Here is a 23,481-nt window from a genome sequence, read left to right as displayed (position 1 = left end):
CTTACCAGCAGGCAGCGGTAGTGTATATTTGTCATTCAAAACAGGCAACAACCGGAAAACAGAGAAGAAGAACAGACTACGTGATATAAACAAACAACAAATAGCGTGTGCGGTAGCTTCACCTTAGCATGTGTTCTTTGCAGGTGTTTGTTGAGGTTTGACGTGGTGTTTCCAGCAGTGGATAACAGCTTCTGGCCTGGACACAGTTTGCACCTCACCGTCACATTCCTGTCTATTCTTCGGACAAACTCAAAGTAATGGGCATACCTCCACCCCTCGAAAGTTATCGCTGACTCAGTCATGTTTATGCAGCACTGCACGTGGAGATGTGGATGCACAAGTCGCGCAGATTACGTACATATAAACCTACAAAGTACTGATAGTAAATTAAAAAATAATTATTTTTGTGTAGTTGTATATTGCAATAATAATGTATGGTTGTCACAAAATCCCACGGCACACCCGGACTTGCATCACGGCACACCAGTGTGCCGCGGCACACCATTTGGGAACCACTGCTCTAGATGTGCCCCCCCCCCCCCCTTATCTGCCCAATCCCCCCATGTGAATCACACCTGGCACACACACACACACATACACACACACACACACACACACACACACACACACACACACACACGCACACACACACACACACACAGAACAATTTGACACATTTCCCGCTCTTATGTGCCCATCCCCCCACATAGATCACACCTGGCACACACACAATACAGGTTCAGTGTCTATTCTTTGTATATTTACTGTTCATGTATACCAGTAGTCTGATACAATATTTACAGATTGAAAGGGTGTTAAATTAAATGTGGTGATGATTAATGGTTTTTGTGTTAATGTAATAGCAGTTAAAACAGGACCGGTCAAATCGGTAGAGAGTTAGTATCGGCCGCGGTGCTCTCTAAAAATGCCGATCGCGAGAGCAATACAAATACATGACAATATTTAAATGTTTTCATCAAATAAAACGTATTCAACAACAAAATTCAATAACGTGCTTTAACCACTAGGCGGTGCGGGTTAAAAAAACAGTGGTGTAGTTAATAAAACATAATAATATCAAACATAATATGACTATTAACTTTATTGTGAAATTAAAACAGAACAGTAAAGGAAAATACAGTTTCAGTCTCTCGATTTGAAGCTTATGCATTTTACCATGAACCTGTATAGACCTGTAACAGTCAACTGCATGAGGAGTTGGAAAGGTAGTAAATAATATCTTTAAAAACTACAAAAAAAAAAATCCCTTTCTATCAGCTGTGCAACGTTATGGTGTAAATATAACCTATCTACCAATTGGATCAAATATAAAAGTCAGCCGAATTAGTGTTGATACTGCAAAGAGACGTATTGTGTGAAAAGAAATGGAAGATGTTGTTTAATTGCTAATATATTTATGATCCACGTCACGTATTCAGTTTTGGCGGCATTTCTTACAGTTTGTCAAAAGGTCTTCTGATCAGGGCTCTATAAATAAATATCTACGGCAGATATGTAATATTTAATGCAGCCGAACGGTGTATTACAATGCCGTTATGCGATGACTTCCAAAGAGAAAAGCAAGAAAACTCGGAATAAAGTATTATTTTATTTAAAAAAAATGTTTTTCCGATTTCATATCGGATAAACACCATATCCCGACATGCATTGCGGCTAAAACAATCGATGTTTTAGCCTATCAAAACCTCTGAAAAAAGAAAGGTGTCTCTCAGAATCGAAAGAGAAAAACCTATGGGAAAAACACAAAAGCATTGTACACAATTTAAACCAATAAATGTTGTATAATTAACAAGGATAAACTGATGTTTTTTAGTTGATGAGTACTGCAGATATCACTGTTAAATCATTTGATCATTGGTTTTATTATAAAAACGTTGAGACCGGAAATACTGTTTTCAACCCGTAACTTTACATGGAGGCTGCCGCATACCTCAAATCTTCTTCGTAATATATATCGAACTATAGATCCTACACATCGACTGCACGTGGATTCTAAAAGTACAATATTCACTTCTCGCTAGAAATCTAATCAAAAAGCGTTTTAATGGCCAAACTATCCTACAATTTAGGATTTTACAGAGAGGGTTATTTGTGAATAAATGACCATCTGTAACGTTAGTTAAACGTAATTATAGGACGTATTAAGAGCTTGAACAAACAACATATTTGGTCGTAATAAGGGCCTAAACAGTCGGCCCATTTGGTCGTATGAGTTTGAGGACTAGTTCAAAATAAACCATATCAACATTACATGGAGTTAAAGGACAGTACCACTGAAATAAGAAACTCAAGAATGTTTTACATTAGTTTTATGTTTTTTAATGTTATCAACTCCTGTCTTCTGCAGATTTAAATGGTATCAACCAAAGCATGGCTCTCCAGGGAATGAATGGCTAAATATCTGTTTTATATATCATTCAAAAATCTTCTTTGGTGAAAATCTTGGCAAACAAATTTAGATAGGGTTGATGGATTATGTAAAACACGAACCATGATCCAACCAAGACCCTTTTTTAGCCTCTATTTTATGTCATTACCTTGCATTGCTCTAGTGGTGCTAAAGGCATTCAGTGGTCTAAAATATAATTGTTGCAGCCAATTTGATGTATTTTAATATTTGAATATGAAGGTGCTGTGATACTACTGAATTGACCTGGGCATAGGTGGGGACTCAGCCAATTTCAGGGTACAGCCTACTATTTGGGGAGGACACAGGTGCACAGCATGAGGGATTGGGAATCACCAGAGGGAAGCCACACAGTTTTTCAACCGTGCGTGTTTTCGCTTATTTGTTTGTTTTGAGTTCATTTCAGTTTATTTCTTTATCACAGTTAGTTGTTTAGTTATCAGTTAAACACCCGGCTCTCGTTTTGCTGTCATCATCCTGCAATCCAAATAAACATCTTAAATGCACTCAAAGAGAAGACCTAATTTGCTGTCAACACCACGCGTCTGGAAAAGCTTCACACCATATCCCTCACTGGCAAATATTTGTTGTTCGGTTGCCTTTACATTTGTTGAAAAACTTGCTTCCAAAGACGGATGGACACAGGAGGACAGCTTTTCCCGACTTAAATCCACGTTACGCACCCGCAAGAGGAACGGGGACGGACCAAACATCAAAGTCACGGTAGTAATATTTATGAATGAATAAAAGGTTGCGGAGTAGAGTGGCCTTCACGTAACGGGATACAGACAAATCCCATAAAGTAATTCTAAACAAAGCCTCCGTGGATTGCTAAATAATGGCCATGAGTAACGAGGAAAATCAGGAAATGAACAAAGAAATGAACGCTGCTGTCAATCAAACTGAAAAGGAGGATGGGCTTGGTAAAAGGACAGCTAAACTCACATATAAAGCATCGGAAGCAAAGATATTATCTATGCAAAAGGACAGGAATTCCGGGATAAAGCAATTGTGTAAAATGGCAAAGGAATTGGAACAAATGATGATTTCAGATGGAAATGTTTCTGACATGCAAATCAAACATGAAATGTTGTGGAAACTGTCTGGGGAAACTACAAGGTTGCATGAGTCATTAAAACATTTGATGCCTGAGGATGAAATGTTTAAACAAACGGAATGGTTTCAAAATCAAATGCACAATGTTAAAGGAGTAATACACAAAATGGAAAAATGGGTCCTTGCAAACAGGGAGAAATGCATACAGGTTGTGGATGATGAAATCGATGATGTGTTACATGCAAGTGAGGAGCTGGATAATATTGGGCCAAATGACAGTATTTCTAACATTGGTGACAAAACAAATGTGTCAGGTGGAAGCTCTGGCCATTCAAGGTCAACAACGTGCTCTGCACGTATCAAGGCAGAGGCTGAAAGGGCTGCACTCCTGGCTTTGGAGGCTGCTCTCAAGGAAAAGCATGAGCTGGAAGCTCAAGAGGCTCAAATTAGGAAGAAAAGGGAATTGCTTGAAGTGCAAAGTCAGATTGCTGCGCAGACAACAAAAGTCACAGTACTCAGAAACAGAGGGTCTGACATAGGAGTCACAAATGGAACAAATTCATATGTGTCAAAACACAAGTCTGCTCTCAAACCCTCTGCTGTGCCATTTGTTCCACAAACTTCAAGTTGTACCGTCAATCATCCACCAACAGGAGGCAGTAAAACTGCTATGTCAATGAAAGCACAATTATTGGAGCCAAACTGTCAATACAATCATCCACCAACAGGAGGCAGTAAAACTACAAAACCCACTCAATCACATACAAATCCATACAACCAGTACAATCCACCAACAGGAGCTGCTAAAGCTGCAATGCCATTACAGTCTCAGCAGCTACAGGATCCATACAACCAGTTCAATACTGCAGCTACAATGCCAAGTGGAACAGGGGCACGGCGCAAAGAAACCATTTCACAAGGAACCAGATCAAAAACGTATGCTTCAAATCACATCCCAAGCATGCCTCAAAGGTCTTTGCAGTCATATCCCAGTGCATATACACAACAGCAATGTATCCAAGTCGATGAGGACCAAGGCAGAATGCCTCAAAGATCTCGTCAGTCATATCCAACTGCACAGCCATCACAGCAATCAAACCAAAACAGTGAGGAACTGGACCAAGGCAATATTTTCACCATCATGCAAAAGCAAAACGACATCACAGCATTACTAGTGCAACAGCAGTCTTCATTATCATTACCCCCAAGGGACATACCAGTGTTTGATGGAAACCCTCTTGAGTACAACTTATTTGTCAGAGCTTTGAAAATGTAGTGGAAGGAAAAGCTGCTAGCAGTGTAGACTGTTTATACTACCTGGAGCAGTACACTCGAGGGCAACCTAGAGAGCTGGTCAAGAGCTGTCAACACATGCCATCTGAGAGGGGGTATCAAAGAGCAAGAATGCTTTTAGAAGAACGCTTTGGAAATGAGCAAAAAATAACCATTGCCTATATGGAAAAAGCACTTGGATGGGCACCACTGAAGTCAGAGGACATCAAAGCCTTACAAGCATTTTCACTATTCCTACGCGTCTGCTGTAACGCTATGGAGGACATAAGCTACATGTCAGAAATGAATATGCCATCAAACATACGTGCTATAATCATGAAGTTACCATACAAACTGAGGGAAAAATGGAGAAACATTGCTTTTGAACATCAGGAGAGACATCATCGTCAAGCAGGTTTCAGTGACTTGGTCAATTTTATTGAGAGACAAGTGTCTATTGCATCTGACCCACTGTATGGAGACATTCAAGACACAGTTGTCTCATTCTCAAAATTCAAAGTTGGAAATAAAGTGTCACAGGGACGCTTAAAGGAGAAAGGAAGCAGTTTCGCTACATCTGTGGCAGCTGTTAACTCTGAAACTCAAAAGGAGAAATACTTACCTGATACGTTAACAAAGGGACCTTGTCTGCTGTGTGAAGAGGGCCACAGATTGGAAGTGTGCCCCAAGATGGAAAAGCATCGGAATAAAATTGATTTCCTAAAAAAGAAAGGTGCTTGTTTTGGATGTCTATCAGTTGGACACATGAGTAAAGATTGTCACAGTCGGCTGTCTTGTAAGTTGTGTAACCTGAAACATCCTAGCATTCTCCATATCCATGCAAAGGAATGGAAAGAAATCAAGTCAAAGGACTCACAGCAAGAAACAACAAGGATGAGTCAAGCCACTACTCCCAAGACATGTGGCCATATAGGAGCCGGAGCACAGGATTGCGTCTTGTCAATTGTGCCTGTAAAGATCAAGGCAAAGAAAGGCAGCACAATTCTAAAGACCTATGCATTTCTAGATCCCGGCAGCTCATCTACTTTCTGCTCTGAGCAACTGATGAGGAAGCTAAAGGTGAGAGGAAGGAACACTAAATTCCTGATGAAAACAATGAATAAAGAAAGCTTTGTCAACAGTCACGTCATCTCAGGACTAGAGGTAGCTTCACTCAATGGTAACATCTATATTGAGTTGCCTGATGTGTACACCCAACGCAAGATGCCTGTGACTCGTAATAACATTCCACAACAGGAAGACTTGTATGCTTGGCCATACTTGGACTCTGTGGAAATTCCTGCTATCGATGCTGATGTGGAGCTGTTAATTGGAACTAACTCTCCAGAAATAATGGAGCCATGGGAAGTGATAAACAGCACGGCTAAAGGACCTTACGCTGTTAGAACCCTATTGGGATGGGTTGTCAACGGACCATTGAGAGGAGGCAATGAGGGTGGGAGTAGCTGCCCCACAGTCACAGCCAACCGCATATCCATTGCTCACATAGAGGAACTGCTGGTGAAGCAGTACAACCATGACTTCAATGAGAAATCAGCAGAAGACAAGCCAGAAATGTCCATAGAAGATCTTAAGTTCATGCAAATTGCCAACACTTCAGCTGAACTCAACAATGGACATTACTGCTTGAAGTTGCCTTTTAGAGAAGAGGACAATGTTGTCATGCCCAACAACCGCCATCTTGCTGAGCAAAGGGTCCTCTGCCTAAAAAGGAAATTGGAGAGAAATCCAACATTCAAAGAGGAATACACCAACTTTATTGGTGATGTCATAAACAACGGCTATGCAGAGAGTGTGCCAGACCATCAGGTGAAAGGAAAAGAAGGAAAGGTATGGTACATCCCGCATCATTGGGTGTACCATCCTAAAAAGAAAACCCTGAGAGTGGTATTTGACTGTGCGGCAAGCTACAAAGGTGTGTTACTCAACACTAAACTACTCCAGGGACCTGACTTGACAAATTCCTTGCTCGGAGTTCTCACAAGGTTTCGCCTAAACTCTATAGCAGTTATGACTGACATAAAAGCTATGTATCATCAAGTCCAAGTGGCAAAACAGGATGTAGACTTTCTTCGCTTCCTATGGTGGCCAAGAGGTGATCTGACACAGCCGCTCACTGTGTACAGAATGACTGTTCATCTGTTTGGTGCAATATCATCGCCCAGCTGTTCCAGTTTTGCCCTTAGAAAAACGGCTGAAGACCACAAAGCAGACTTCCCAGTTCATGTAACAGACACCATCAAGCAGAACTTTTATGTGGACAATTGCTTGAAATCCTTGTATTCAGAGGCAGAAGCCATGTCTTTGGTTACAGACCTTACCGCTCTATGCCAGTTGGGAGGATTCCAACTGCTGAAATGGATCAGCAACAGCAGGTCAATGTTGGAAGCCATTGATGTGGAGAAAAGAGCCAAGGAAGTGTAAGAACTGGATTTCGACAGAGACAGCCTTCCTGTCGAAAGAATCCCTGGGACTGCAGTGGTGCGCAGAAACTGACACCTTTAGGTTCAAGATGGCAGTCCAAGAAAGACCATTCACAAGAAGAGGTATCCTGTCGGTGGTGAGCTCGGTCTACGACCCCATTGGATTTTTAACACCCTTCACCTTACCTGTCAAGATAATGCTGCAAAACCTCTGTAAGATGAGCTACAGTTGGGATGAGCACATTCCTCAAAACTACCAGTTGCAGTAGGTGGAGTGGCTAGAAGATATAAGAAGACTCAGCACTTTCAGTGTGCCGCGATGTTTTAAACCCAAAGGATTTGGACAGCTCACAAGTGCCCAACTACATAATTTCTCTGACGCCAGCGAGAACGGCTATGACACAGTTTCATACTTGAGGCTGCAGAGTGATGATGAGAAGATCCATGTAACTTTCGTTCTAGGAAAGGCATGAGTTGCTCCTCTAAAGAATGTGACAATCCCAAGGATGGAACTAACAGCTGCTGTGCTGGCAGCGAGAGTTGACAGACTCCTGAAAGCAGAGTTGCAACTAGAGCTGGAAAACTCAATCTTCTGGACAGACAGCACAACAATGTTAAAGTATATCAGGAACGAAACAAAGCGCTTTCACACCTTTGTTGCCAATAGGGTCTCTGCTATACGAGAAGCCACAGACATCTCACAATGGAGGTACGTTGACACAAAACGGAACCCAGCTGATGAGGCCTCTCGTGGGGTGAAAGTTGAACACCTTCTCACTTGCAGCAGATGGATCCATGGCCCAGAGTTTCTTTCCAAGAGTGAAGAGGAATGGCCTCTTAACATCTTGGATTCAACTTCCATCAGCAGTGATTACCCAGAGGTTAGAGGAGAAGTTTCAGTTAATACTGTCATCATTAATGATGCACCAAATGCAACAAATAACATCTCTGATGAAGACTCACAGAATGCAGTAAATCAACTGATAACCCACTTCTCCTCGTGGAAAAGGCTTAAGATCTCAGTTGCGTGGTTTCTCCAGCTGAGAAAGACGTTGCAGTTGATGAGTCAAAAGAGAAAATAAATACAAGCTTCTCTGTCCAGCAGTGGACTTGACCCAACTCAACAAAAGAACAAAGAGGAAGAGGATATAAAAAGATTCAGAGCCACAATGGGTGGTCACGTCTTATTTCCTGAAGATATTGACGCGGCAGAAAGTGTCATCATTCAGTACTGCCAAATGGACAAGTATAGTGATGAAATCATTGCTTTGAAAAAGGGAACATCTGCAGTGAAGAAAAGCAGTCACATTTATAAACTTGATCCGGTGCAGAAACAAGGAATCTTGAGAGTGGGAGGTAGGCTTAGCAAAGGAGCAATGCCTGAAGACACAAAACATCCAGTCATTCTTGTTAAGGACCAACATATCGCCACTCTAATCTTACGCCACATTCATGAACAGTTAGGACACTGTGGAAGAAATCACCTACTTTCCAGACTTCGTCGACAATACTGGATCACCAGAGCAAATGCTGCTGCTAGAAAGATCCTCTCTTCCTGTGTTTTCTGCAGACGATATAGGGGAAAGCTGGGTGAACAAAAGATGGCAGATTTGCCAAAAGAAAGACTGCAATCTGATCTTCCACCATTCACAAATGTGGGCATTGACTATTTTGGGCCGTTTGAAGTGAAGAGAGGCCGCAGCCTCATCAAACGCTATGGAGTTATCTTCACCTGCATGGCCAGTCGGGCAGTCCATCTGGAAATGGCCTATTCATTGGGCACCAGTTCTTGCATCAATGCAATACGCAGATTCATTTCCAGGCGAGGCCAAGTATCACATATCAAATCAGACAACGGAACCAACTTTGTTGGAGCAGAACGTGAGCTGAGAGAAGCTCTATCTCATTTGAACCATCAGAAAATTCAAAACTCACTGCTTCATTCTAGAGTGAAATGGAGTTTCAACACTCCAGCCGCATCCCATCATGGAGGAGGAGTATGGGAAAGAGTCATTCGCATGGTCAGGAAAGTGCAGAACTCTATTCTTCATCAGCAACATTTGGATGATGAAGGACTACAAACACTCCTGTGCAAAGTGGAAGCCATATTGAATGACCGTCCCATTACAAAAACCTCAGAGGATCCAAATTATCTCGAACCCCTGATGTGTATATGCGGCAAGCTTCCATGTAAAGTTACGGGTTGAAAACAGTATTTCCGGTCTCGACGTTTTCATAATAAAACCAATGATCAAATGATTTAACAGTGATATCTGCAGTACTCATCCACTAAAAAACATCAATTTATCCTAGTTAATTATACGACATTAATTGGTTTAAATTGTGTACAATGCTTTTGTGTTTTTCCCATAGGTTTTTCTCTTTCGATTCTGAGAGATACATTTATTTTTTCAGAGGTTTTGATAGGCTAAAATCACGCCACAATGCATATCGGGATATGGTGTTTATGTGATATGAAATCGGAAAACATTTTAAAAAAATAAAATAATACTTTATTCCGAGTGTTCTTGCTTTTCTCTTTGAAAGTCATCACATAACGGCATTGTAATACACGGTTCGGCTGCATTAAATATGACATATCTGCCGTAGATATTTATTTATAGAGCCCTGATCAGAAGACCTTTTGACAAACTGGAAGAGATGCCGCCAAAACTGAATACGTGACGTGGACCATAAATATATCAACAATTAAACAACATCTTCCATTTCTTTTCACACAATACGTCTCCTTGCAGTATCAACACTAATTCGGCTGACTTTTATATTTTATCCAATTAGTAGATAGTCTGTATTTACACCATAACGGTGCACAGCTGATAGAAAGGGACTTTTTTGTAGTTTTTAAAGATATTACTGATTTTCTGAACTACCTTTCCAACTCCTCATGCAGTTGACTGTTACAGGTCTATACAAGTTCATGGTACAATGCATAAGCTTCACATCGAGAGACTGAAACTGTATTTTCCTTTACCGTTCTGTTTTAATTTCACAATAAAGTGAATAGTCATATTATGTTTGATATTATTATGTTTTATTAACTAGACCACTTGTTTCTTAAACCGCACCTCCTAGTGGTTAAAGCACGTTATTGAATGTAGTTGTTGAATAAGTTATATTTGATGAAAACATTTAAATATTAAGAGTAGCCTTCATACAAAATAGGGGTCAATGATAGAAATATAGAATAGAAAATATCAAGAAGATACTGTAGTGATCTCTACAATAAAACAGTTTAGTGCAGGACGTCCAAAGATATTAACAGGAGGATGTGCAAAACAGACAAACTGATAAGGCTGAATTTTACTCAGGTGTAACTAAAGTCTGATTTAAGGGTTGTTTATATTTCACATCATTAATCAGAATCTGCAAAGTAACAACAATAAATGTAGTAGAGTAAAAATACCAGGTTAACCTATGAATTGTAGTGGAGTAGAACAAAGTAGAACATGCTGCTGTAACAAAAACATTTCCCAACTTGGGATCAATAAAGGATCTTATCTTAAGATGATCGATGGCTACTGCCATATTTGCTAAATGTGCATCTGAACCTTGACAAGTGCATGTTTCAGGCTTATCAATTAACAACAGGAGGGGTCACAGACATAAGACCAGCTGTTAAATAAAGCTTTTCTGACCTTAGCTGTCATGTGGGTATATTAATGCTGCCCATTATGGACACAAGCAATTTTCACCCATGTATTAATTATATGTTTTAAATTTGATAACACCAATGTGTTTCGTATCCCCTAAACCTCCAGGGATGTATACAGTTTAATACTGGCAACTTCTAATTGTGGGAAATACGAAAACGTCTTTTAAAACTACAATTCCCAGTAGAGACGTGCCATAGAACATATTGCGAAACACACAATAGCCAGCATGTGTAATAATGGGGGGGAGGGCTGGGCTGGACCCGTCCAAGTCCAGTTTTGGATAGTCTGGCGTGGTTCCATTCCATTTCAAAGAGCTGTTTGACACTCGGCGTAACCTTGTCGCACTGCCACTCCAACATCCAATCACAGAGCTTGAGGGCTAATCACGGGGTTTGTAAAGCAAGGCGGATGTTGTAGTCCCAAACGATAGCTGGGGATTCTGGGTAGTGTAGTGTCTTCGGAAACTCTGTAGTGTCTAAACTCCGAAAAAACAATTTGTTTCTCCGAATCGAAGGTTAAAAACACAAAAGCATTGTACACAATTTAAACCAACACATATTGTATAATTAACAAGGATAAACTGATGTTTTCTAGTGGATGAGTAATGGAGATATCACTGTGTAATCATTTGACAGTGTGGGGAATACTTCCGGTTTTATTATGAAAACTTCGAGACCGGAAATACTGTTTTCACCCACGCTAACTTTACATGGAAGCTGCCCCATATACAGTACACGTTCTCCTGGCGAGACCTCAAATCATCTTCGTATATCTATCAAACTGTAGATCCTACACATCCACTGGACGTAGATTATAAAAGTACAATATACACTTCTCGCTATAAATCTAATAAAAAAGCATTTTAATGGCCAAACTATTCCACAATTTAGGATTTTCCAGAAAGGGTTATTTGTGAATAAACGACCCTCCGGAGCGTTTGCGATCGACAGGAGCATGTTGTTTCTTATACGACCACTAGAGGTGCTACACTTTAAAACGTGACTCTGGGTCGTATTTAGCTCCTGAACAATCGACCTATATGGTCGTTTTTTGTTGGAGGACAGGCTGTTTCTGCATCATGCTGCATTCATGTCATCTTGTTCAGTCATCATTTTGAGATTGGAATTTCCGACAATATTAAATTACTAATGCTAGAGGCTGGAAGATGTTAGTTAAGCTATCATGAAGACTGGAAGCTAGGAACCAGCTAGCTAGCTTGAAAAAACAACAAACAGCTATCTTAAGCCACAGTATTTTGTTTTGCTTCATACATTCCCCCACAAATGTAATAATAAGTTGACTTATACCCAGGGTTCAAGTTATGTGGGAGCCAATGGGAGCTGAGCTCCCACAAGGAGGGGTCTGAGCTCCCACGAACGCAGTGCAATCATACATCTGTGGTCGCTAATACATTACCAACAACCATTATTTTAAACACACATAATGCATGTGTCAATGTAATGAGTATTATTTAAAACATGTTTTCCAAAATAACTAGGCATTCTCTTAAATGACAATATGCCTGCACTTCAACTCCAAGGTGCGCAATACACTGTTGCGCAATAGATGCCTGTGAGCGTGCTGCGCGAGCCGAGATGATGTGGTGTGCGTCGTTGAACCTTTTCATATTTAACTTAGTTTGTAGCAAGGAGAGGGCTGCTGCTGTGTGTGAGCGCGTGTGCGTGCGTGTGCATGCGCGCACGTTCGTTTTAAAGACCCCATAGAGCTCGGTGTATAACTCGAACCCTTGCTTATACCTTAAGAATGTAGAGTTTCTGCTAATTATTTTTCTTTGATATTGCTGTTTTCCCTGCTCCCAGTTTTTATGCTAGGCTTAGCTAATTGCCTCCTGGCTTTAGCTTCGTATACAGCACAAACATGAGAATGCCGTAGATCTTCGCATCTAACTCTAAGGAAGAAGTACACTGAGCGTATTTCCTTTCAACATTGTAACTGCTTTGAAAAGTAAAGAGACTCTTTCAGTGCCTGTCGCAGATTCATGAAGTGGTGGCTTAATATAGCCACGCTGCTAGGAGCAGCCGTCCCAGAGGAGATCTACTGTTTTTACTTTAAGCATGCAATGTAATGGACTATTTATGAATGTTCATGTCAAATTTATTGTGGATTTATTTTCGTACAGGGATATGTGCATTCACATGAGTGTAGAAAATCCACACTGGTGCTTCTGTGTGAGTGTTGCTGAGTGTGCTTTCGCTCCAGATGGTGCGTAAGCCCATGTTGCTCCCACTGTTATCAATGCAAGCTGGAATTATGGAGACGCGCTTAAATTCTGCAAAAAACCCTTAATTCTTTATTTAGATATTAATTAGTTTCCCTGTTACTTGGTGAAGCCCTGTTATTTCCCCAGACACCACGCATTTTTATAACTGGGGCATCTTCCGATTCATGCTGCATGTCGACGATGTACTGTAGAAGACTTGATTACATGATTGAAACAAGTTCATTAACTGAGACCACTGCAGTGTGCTTCGTGTGGAGCATGATCATTAGCTAGCAGTTAAAACACAAAGAAACTGTGCTTCATACCGTTTTTGATGTCTGTTATTATTATACTATTATATTATAGTCTTTGATTATGATGAAAGATTAATAGTCTTGGAAACACTCTGTCTTTAAATTATACAATTTACAGCATTATTTTTTTGTAAACTGTTTGAATCCCACTGCTGGGTCCGGAAAATCATTAAGATCTGGATGATCTTCCTGCAATTGCAAATCATTAATTTACTCAAGAGGCATTTGGAAGAATGGAGCCATGTGCTAAATCATATTAATGAATGTGTGACTAGAAAAATCATCAATCAGAGAACATCAATGTCTTTGTCTTTGCTGCGATTATAATTTAAACCTCATGTTCACTTGACATCCATTGTTGTTCACTTTCATTCCTGGATGATACAAGTGGCTGACTTGATTACTGTAGGGCTGCATCTAACAAATACGTTTTATTTTAAATTTGGGATGTAAAATATCAGAAACTAATGAACCGTCTCAATGTGCCTAAGGTGACTTGCTCAGATATTTAAATATAAAAAAACAGTTCTTTTAATTTGTAAAATACTGTTCGATAACAAAACCAATGTAGAAGATAGGTTTGTTGTTACTGTGTCTTATTTTGGCTTCTGGAGTCCTAAACAGATGAAACATTACTTTACTCCCACTTGCTTTTGGATTCAAGAACCAAAACAAAGCTGCATTGGCTGAGTCCCCTGATCATCTCGCTCCATTTAGTGGTTAACATTCATGTATTATCCTCTTCAGATTCCTTTTTGCCTCAATTCAACTGACTCCTGTGATACCCTTGTTGTTGACAACAATACTAATACAATAATAATTGTCTTGTATTGTCTCATTGTCTCTCTCTGCATTTCTTTCTTCCAGTGCACTCCCATCATCGGCCATGGATTTGTGTTGGACAAGTACAAGTGCCAGTGCAGGAGAGGATTCTACCATCCAAGTAGAGTGGTGCTCAATGGCTTCAAAAGTAGGTTACAAATCCCCCCTGTGATATAAAAAAATACAAACTGCAGCGAACTGTCAGATCAAAACTTTGCATTTTTCAAAAGTAAAGCTTTTGAGATTTAGGAGAAGAAAATAAAACACATATTTTTTCAGCTGAGAGCCACACATCTTGTTTGATAATCTTCTTTTCTCTTTGTATGGGTATCCTGGGGCCTGTGAGGTTATGACGCCTCAAATTTCAGTCAAAGGATTTTGACAGCTCTTATTGTGGAAATGTCTACTATGTATTTTGTCTGCGTTCTAGTGGGAGCCACAGGTGGATTCTGAAAAACAAACCTGTTGGATAATATGATGTCGCTACCAACCCGGTATACAATAGAATAGAATTGGGAGGGATGAAACCCTCTTTTAATGATCACACATGCAGAGCACACAGCTCACACAGTGACATTTGGCCTCTGCATTTAACCCATCCTAGTACCAGGAGTCTAGTACTAGGAGCCACTGCTCCTAGTACTAGACTCCTGGTACTAGGATGGTAGCTCCGGGCAGCTAGTGTACAGCGCCCGGAGAGCAATGGGAGTGAGGGGGGAAGGGGAGTGTCCGGTGCCTTGCTCAAGGGCACCACGGCAGGGCCGGAGGTGAACTAGGACCTCTCCAAGTAGCAGTCCACACTCCATATGTTTTAGGTCTGGACTTGAACCGGCGACCCTACAGCTCCCAGTCCAAGCCTCCTACTGACTGAGCCACTGCCGGACATCAAGTCAAGACGTGAACATGTGACGATTTGCTGACAAAAGCTTGGATCAAGGGCTGACTTTCAATAGATCGCAGCGAAGGAGCTGCTCTGCTACGTACGAAACCCCGACCCAGAATCAGGTCGTCTGCAAGTGATTTAGCACCAGGTTCTCCACAAACATGCGGTGCGAGATAGGAGAGGGGCGTCATTGTATTACTATTTGAATTCATTGTAAATAATCTTAACTGTGCTGACTGCCTGTTTACTGTTTATCAGACAGTCTCATCATTTTTGACATGTTTTGTAATATTGCATGAGGTGTTTTAGTCAGTTATTATGTCGGCCTATTCTGTAGGTTAGAATCTGTCGTTTCAGACCCAACTGGCTTGACAGTACGTTTATAAAGTGTCTTTACTTCTGCCTTCTCCTATCCTAGATGAAGTTGATTGACTAAGAGTAAGGTCAGCTAAATTAAGGAAGGTTTTGTCATTGACCATCATCCGGCCGTTCTCCCAGCATTTACCATGCTGGGAGACGTGAAGATGTCACGATTTCGTCCCTTCAAACGTGACAGTTACACAGTATTGTTAACATGGCCCAACCAGTGGAGAAATACCCGGAAATGCCAAGCAAATGCAGTATCACGACGGTCGGTTGTTATTGTCAATATTAATAATGATTTATTTTTTAATAGTCACACTCGATTTCGCCGATTTTCTTGTTGCCCCAGCTAGTCGACACCTCTTTTAGCAGAAACAAAGGCTACATTAATGTATTAAATCGATGTTAATCGATGTTAATCCATGTGTGCGGTTGTGGAATTAACGGACGTGACGTTGTGCGATTGCGTTGCCAGGCAACAACTTGGGTTCATGTTAATTTACAAACTCTTCAACTAGAACCGTGGGTTATATTTAAAAACATTTTAGAAGGCCTCACGAAATACTTTAATGTAAATTTAAATGTAAATGTGAAGGAATGTGTGTATAACAAAATACAACCATCATAAACAATACCGGAAAAGATCCTCAGCATAATAAAAATAATAAAATACAATAACGTGCTTTAACCACTAGGTGTCCCTTTCTATCAGCTGTGCACCGTTAAGGTGTAAATACAGCCTATCTACCAATTGGATAAAATATAAAAGTCAGCCGAATTAGTGTTGATACTGCAAGGAGACGTATTGTGTGAAAAGAAATGTAAGATGTTGTTTAATTGCTGATATATTTATGATCCACGTCACGTTTTGGCCGCAGTTCTTCCAGTTTGTCCAGAAGTCTTCTAATCAGGGCTCTATAAATAGAGAACTACGGCAGATGTGTAATATTTAATGCGGCCGAACCGTGTATTACAATGCTATTATGTGATGACTTTCAAAGAGAAAAGCAAGCACACTCGGAATAAAGTATTATTATTTTTTTTTTAATGTTTTCGGATTTCCCATCGCATAAACACCATATCCCAACGTATCATTGCGGCTAAACCATCCAATCACCGAGCTGAGGATCTTGCCTACGTCTGTTTCCGGTATTGTTTATGACGGATGTATTTTGTTATACACACATTCCTTCACATTTACATTTTAATTTACATTAAAGTATTTCGTGAGGCCTTCTAAAATGTTTTTAAATATAACTAAAGTTCGAGTTTGTAAATTAACATGAACCCAAGTTGTTGCCTGGCAACGCAATCGCACAACGTCACGTCCGTTAATTCCACAACCGCACACATGGATTAACATCGATTTAATACATGAATGTAGCCTTTGTTTCTGCTAAAAGAGGTGTCGACTAGCTGGGGCAACAAGAAAATCCAATAGTATGAAGCTGCAGCATCGGAGGCTGCAGTCTCAGGACCGCACTCCTGGGACCGCACTCCTGGGACCGCACTCCTGGGACCGCACTCCTGGGACCGCACTCCCAGGACCCTAGTTGTTTTGCAACATCGCCACCTAGCGAATTGGATGACCGCAAAAGTACAACCAGCGAGTATTGAGTCTCATATACAGCGAGTCTCTTTAGACATTGTAATGCTTGCTATCAACCATCTAAAAATGCATGAAAATATGTTTTTCTTACATAAATGTAATTATTATTATTAACAACAATTTGTTGTTAATATGTTTTTGTTTTTTTAATAATAAATGTATTTTGTATGTCAGATGTAAAAAGATAGTATTTTATATTTGTCTTATCAAATTTGACATACAACGTAAATATATATATATATACCCTATATATATATTGTAGTAATAATGATATAATCTATTTATAATTGTAAATGTATATTGTATGTAGACATACATGTAGATGCACATTTTGTTAAAACAAAACAAAACTGTTAATTTAGTTTTTGGGAGAAGGGGTGGGATTAAATACTGTAAACTCCTTCCCGCGCCTTTTCGGATGTGTAATTAGGTAGATCATTTGCTTATATATAATTTGTAAGTCAATAATATGTAGTTTGATACTACTTATGCTTCTACAGAATCATAATTCTCTTGTTTCATTTCATTATTATTATAATTTTTATTGTATTACACGTTTGAAATAAATCAAATCAAATGTGTCTTTGAAGAGGTGCTAGATTACTGAAAAACAACTGTTAGTGTGTTTATGCACCAGGCTGCAAAAGATAAACATGCAGTTCGAGAGGCATTTCAGTGCAGAATACATTTTTATTTATTGGGCACAATTTCCACACTGTGGATTCTTCACTGGGGTGAGGCGGGGTCTGCTGTTCCCTCAGCCACCAGAAAACAGCTCCAGCTGCAGTACCCCGGGAAGCCCTCTTCGGAGTAAAAACCCTGTAACATTCCTCGCCGTCCACTTCCCCGGTAGCCTGTGCCAACGTCCTTGTAAAGGTTGTCGCATTGAAAGCACCTGGAAATTTGGTAGGCCTTCCTAAATTCCTGTTTGTGTCCCTCTGTAAAGACATTCCAGTTGACGACACCTGAAGTAGAATGTCATAAGACAATTACTATTCAGACAGAAAAATAACAAAACCTTCCTTAGCTGACCTTACTCTTAGTCAATCAACTTCATCTAGGATAGGAGAAGGCAGAAGTAAAGACACTTTATAAACGTACTGTCAAGCCAGTTGGGTCTGAAACGACAGATTCTAACCTACAGAATAGGCCGACATAATAACTGACTAAAACAACTCATGCAATATTACAAAACATGTCAAAAATGATGAGACTGTCTGATAAACAGTAAACAGGCAGTCAGCACAGTTAAGATTATTTACAATGAATTCAAATTGTAATACAATGACTATTAAAGAAGCATTTACACTGAAGACAGAACTTAGGCTACTGCTTATTTAATGTAGCGGACAGACAGATCATATTGAAATGCTTTTGTCATCCTTTGAAGTTTAATTAATTAGCTGACTATAATTAATGATCAGGGTTGGGAAGTTTACTTTTTTTAAATGTAGTAGGTTACAGATGACTGTTAAAAATGTAATAAGTAATGTAACTGACTATGTAACTATTTGTATTGATATTATAATGTTAATTATGGTTATTTTATGTTTTTTGTGAGTCACTTTGGATAAAAGCCTCTGCTAAATAACATAACCATAACATACGGTTTCATTAAACAAATCAACAAAAAGGCTAACAGTTGGTTTTGCAGCGAGTCATCAGAGAGGCTAACAGATGACTGATTCCCTGTAAGACTCACATTTAGCACGTGTTGCTTGTATTGCTGTCCAATTCAATACACCAGAATAGTTGTTAACTTTAAACAAACAACACGATTCACATTACTCACACTATTACTGTAATTAGTGATTAAATCAACAATTAATGTAGGACACCTAGTTGGGCTAGCCAAAATCACGCTACAGTTTCATTAAACAAATAATCAAATATGCTAACAGCTTATTTTGCCGAAAGCTATAGCTAACGAATAATTGTTATTAGTGCCTTTAATACGGTTAGAAGCTATCATAAGCTAACAGATGTTTGTTTGTATTGCCTTAAGACTATTGTAGTTAACGTTAGCTAAGCACACTTCATTTCAAGACACCGGAATTGTTATTAATGTTAAACAAATACAACTTTAAAAGCACTTCACATTACTCACACTCTCTGCATTGTCGTTCATATTCATGTCTCCTGCTCGCTAGAAGATGGATCTTTATTAATCCTCCAAGGGGGAAATTCAGTTTCCACTCTGTCGTACACACACATGCATTTTTATACAGGTACATACAGTACACACAGTACACACTTTTTACATCATGCACATACATATACAAATACACACACAGTTATATGCACACATGCACATGCAGTTGAGAGGTCAGTTCCTTGGAATTTGAAGAAAAACCCTTGCACGAATCATTACCTGACATCCTAGTCTTAATTTAACCATCACGCTAGATCAAGTGTTTCCATCTAGCATACAAGCTATGTTTACCATAACTATGAGACTGAAATAAATAAGGATTACCATACAGACATGAATAATCTAATGTTCATGTTTGGTTAACTACTGCACAATCGCAGTTTGAAGGTTCAGAATGGTGAATTATAACAGTTTTTTTCAAAAACTTCTGGCTATCAATCTCTATTCCCTACGTTTTATTGCTAAAAAACAATGAATATGGGCTGCATATTTAAAAATCGGAACATGTACACATAACTTGACTTTGGACCTTTCCTCCACTGATGTTTTATCCTTTCACCCTTGCGGTTTTCAAGTTTTTTCCTAACTTTACCTCCCTGCTCGTGCTTTGGATTTTAATGACCATAGCTGACAGCTTGACAGAAAGCGAAGCAGTGTCCTCATGCTGAAAGCTTGGCCCTGATGAGCGAGATAATCAAGCAACTCCGGCGGTTTTCATCCCTGACTCCAACAATACAGCACCCCAAGGGGGATGATATGCTAAGCTGCAGCTTTATTGTAATGCAGCGTGATGAGGCCTGTAGTCAAACGGCTCCGTCTGTGAAGAGACTCTGCATCTTCCAAACCCCATGCCGACCCCCTCATTAAAAATCACTGCGGCTCAAATTGGGTCACAGTAGCTAGCGACCCTGAACTCCCCCCATGGAACCTGTCTGTTATTCCTCCTTGTACATCCCAGAAAACACACTAGACTGGAAACAGATGTTGTATTGTTCCCTAGCAACAGGCTAAAAAGGACAGATATCAAAGCAAGGGAAAAGATTGAGGGAGGAAAACAAATAATTATTAGAAAATGTGCAACAAAGACATAAAGTGTGAGCTGTTTTGTGTTTCCTTCTGTGTGCACCATCACTATGCAACACCTCCCATTGTGTTACACTCGCGTCCTGTCAAGAGATAATCGCTAATTTTGAGATAAGTGAGAGGTTTCCTTTTAAAAATGGTTTATTTGGAATGATGCAGTAACAACAACAATAACTTTTCATTTTGATATACATGTTTGATTTATTTTGGTTGTGCTATAGGCCTACTTTCTATTTCATTGATGACGATTATCAGAATCCTGTTCGGTACAGTAGAGGTTTACAGTTGAACAGTTGAACTATATCATACAACTCGTACCAGAATCATATTCCAATGTGGGTACAGTTCATTTAAGTCCCTGAGCTTAATTAAGGCCACAAACCCACAAAGTATACATGCAAAGGCAACACCTACCACTATAGTAAAAAAAGCTTTTCAACAAAACAACAGCAGCTTGAAAGACAGGCAATCACTGGAAACATTTTTTAAGCAATACAAGCTTTCTAGAAAGATCACTCCTTAACTTAATAGGGTAACTTTTTCTTACCGTATAGCCTGTCTCAAGTTATTTTGACAATGGTTTGACCCTCTAAACTCCAGTGAAAGAACAAACTGTGTGCCCAGATGTCTTAAGGAAGACCAGTTTTCCACCTAATAATCACACAAATAGTCTGAGTGTAAACTAATGCGATACATTATTTAGATATGACCAATTTGTACTAAACAATCCTTAATTCTTGCTGTTGGCTAAAACATTGTAGTCAATATATAAAGATCTGAGAATCATCCGTCTCAGAAGTGCATTTAAAATGGTCCAAGCTTATCAAACATTTGTCGATAGCATTCTCATCCAATGCATCTCTGACTTATATTATTCCTCTAACCTCCTGCTCACTTTGGAGTACTGATTTTTAACCAGACTTTTATCATGTTACATGGCTTTTTATTAAGCCTCAGCTTGGACTTTTTAAAATAAGCATTTAAATGTCAGGTTTGGCAGTTAAACTTGTAGATACACAAGTATAAGCAGGAGAACAAATATGTATTGCAGAAAACAAGGCAGATAACGAATACAGATACTAGATATTTACCAGACACACAGTAGCTTTGCATCACACCCCTAATATGTAGCTATAACATCCTTCAGGCTGTTCTCTTACGCTCTTCGTAGCTATACCAGAGACTGTAAGTCATATTTCACAACAAACATGTGCATGTTGATACATCATTTTTTCCCATAGGGTTAGGGTTAGTCATCACGTAACTTCCGCATGTAAGTAATGGCAGGTAGCTATTTTAAGTCATCCTTTAAACTCAAACCACAACCTTTTTCCAAACTACCAAATTACCCCTAACCCCAACCCTTTCCTATAAAAACAGATATTGACACCTGTTGCTGTACATATGATAGCTTTAGCGGCCAAAATCACAGAAAAGTAAAACAGATAATGAACTTAAAAGTAAACTTCCACTGAGGCACCAGATAGCGTATCTTACGCAAGGAATAACTTAAATAATAACACTAAATAATAATAGATTTACGATAAACAAAACAGCAAGAAAACAAATGTTTAAATATTGAATAATATAAAGCAATATATAGCTCCAACAATAGCTTTTCGTAAGATATGATATACACATTGCATCCTGAACCAATAAAACCAACAGTTTGCATGTCAGTGAATGATTGCATACCAGAGAAGACCAACAGCTTAACTGGGTTTCACAGCAAACAGGCAAAAGACAGTGGATCGTGAGTCATTTCGTATTCATGATCACCTCCTTCCATTCTTGTACTGACCATTAAACACAGTGAGGCTAACTGGAGAATCTAAACTACTTTGTTTAATGTCTTACATCAGTGACTGCCTGATTGCTTGATCAATTGTTTTTGTCTTTACGTCTTAATCGATTCCTACTTGACATGTTTATTCATTAGTACTTTCTGAACATTCTTACGCAATGATGCTCTCACACAGACAACTTTAGCACAGTGTTTGCATACTGCATAAGCTCTGGGACATACAGAGGAATTACATGCTTATTAAACACAATTTTCACGAAGAGCTGCATCGCGTGTGTGTGCATGTGTGTGGTGGGGATTTGCGCTAAAGATTGACTCCAAATCCCCCCACAGCAGATACGTCGCAGAGTGAAGAAATTCTATTTTTGGCATCGTCTTTCCCTTTTTTTTCTCTCTTGTAATGAATGAATTCCGCGTTTCAGAAGGCGCTTGACAGAACACATCCAGTCATGCTAGTGTGAAAACTCTCAAAAAATATGTTGGAAAAAGTAATCCAGGGACTGATTTGATAAACCACATCCAAGTGGGCCACATGCTGGTATGACAACAATTATTCAGACCGCGAGAGATGAAAGGAGCGGTGTCACAGCGTTTTATCCCCTCCTTCATTATTCCCTCATCTGCCTAATTAAAGGCTGTATTCTTGTAATTATCACCCGCAAGGCTTTGTCATTTATTGGATTGATGACTTCTACTCTTTAAAATTGATTAACTGAGTGTTTAATGAGAAGTCAGAGAGTGACAGCTAAACCACATTAATTACATTGAAAATCCTTAAAAACACATAAGATCAGTTTGATTAGATGTTACATTTTTAAAAGGCTCTCTTTAATCTTAGAAGTGTGTGAAGGCAGTATATGAGCAAACCCAGGATTTATATACCTGATTGTAAAGTGCTCTCTCGTCCTCAGGTAAGGAGCAGGGCTCTAACAGAGACGATTCCTCTGAGGTGTCCAGTAAGTGTCTGCCGTGCCGTGAGGGCTGCCCCTACTGCCGGGACGAGACCCCCTGCCTGGCGCAGGAGGACGGGGCCCTGAGGCTAGCTGTGGCCTCCTTCCAGGGTCTGTGCACGGTGCTGGACCTGGCCGGCATGGTGGTCATCTACCACTTCAGGAGGATGAAGGTGAGAGGACACAGAAGTCACTGTGCAGGAATGTTTCATTGTCATTTAGGCTGGTGACGTTGGGGTCCCCACTGCTTGTTTGATTCAAAATGTTCTCCCCAAACCCCTTTTAAAAGTGTAATTTGTCAAAAATGTTCTGTCATTGGAACTGTATTTTGGAAAGAAGGATAGAAGAGATGTTAAAGTTAGCTTACACTTGGAATGGTGGACTAGCTAAAGAAAGAACAAAAGGA

At 39.7% G+C, this 23,481-nt stretch overlaps 1 protein-coding gene across 1 annotated transcript in view; it reads left to right on the top strand.

Moving 5' to 3' along the window:
• Positions 1–23,481, top strand: part of LOC117545536 (probable G-protein coupled receptor 158) — a 147,097-nt gene that overhangs the window by 49,252 nt on the left and 74,364 nt on the right. The window contains exons 3-4 of the mRNA XM_034215353.1: positions 14,277–14,379; positions 23,037–23,248. Of these exons, the coding sequence (XP_034071244.1) occupies positions 14,277–14,379; positions 23,037–23,248 (315 nt within the window). The remainder of the gene's footprint in view (positions 1–14,276; positions 14,380–23,036; positions 23,249–23,481) is intronic.

This window comes from Gymnodraco acuticeps, unplaced genomic scaffold (genome assembly GCF_902827175.1).
Source record: "Gymnodraco acuticeps unplaced genomic scaffold, fGymAcu1.1, whole genome shotgun sequence".
Lineage (NCBI taxonomy): Eukaryota > Metazoa > Chordata > Actinopteri > Perciformes > Bathydraconidae > Gymnodraco > Gymnodraco acuticeps.
The sequence above is the reverse complement of the archived record's forward strand: the minus strand, read 5'-3'. Positions and strand labels throughout refer to the sequence as shown.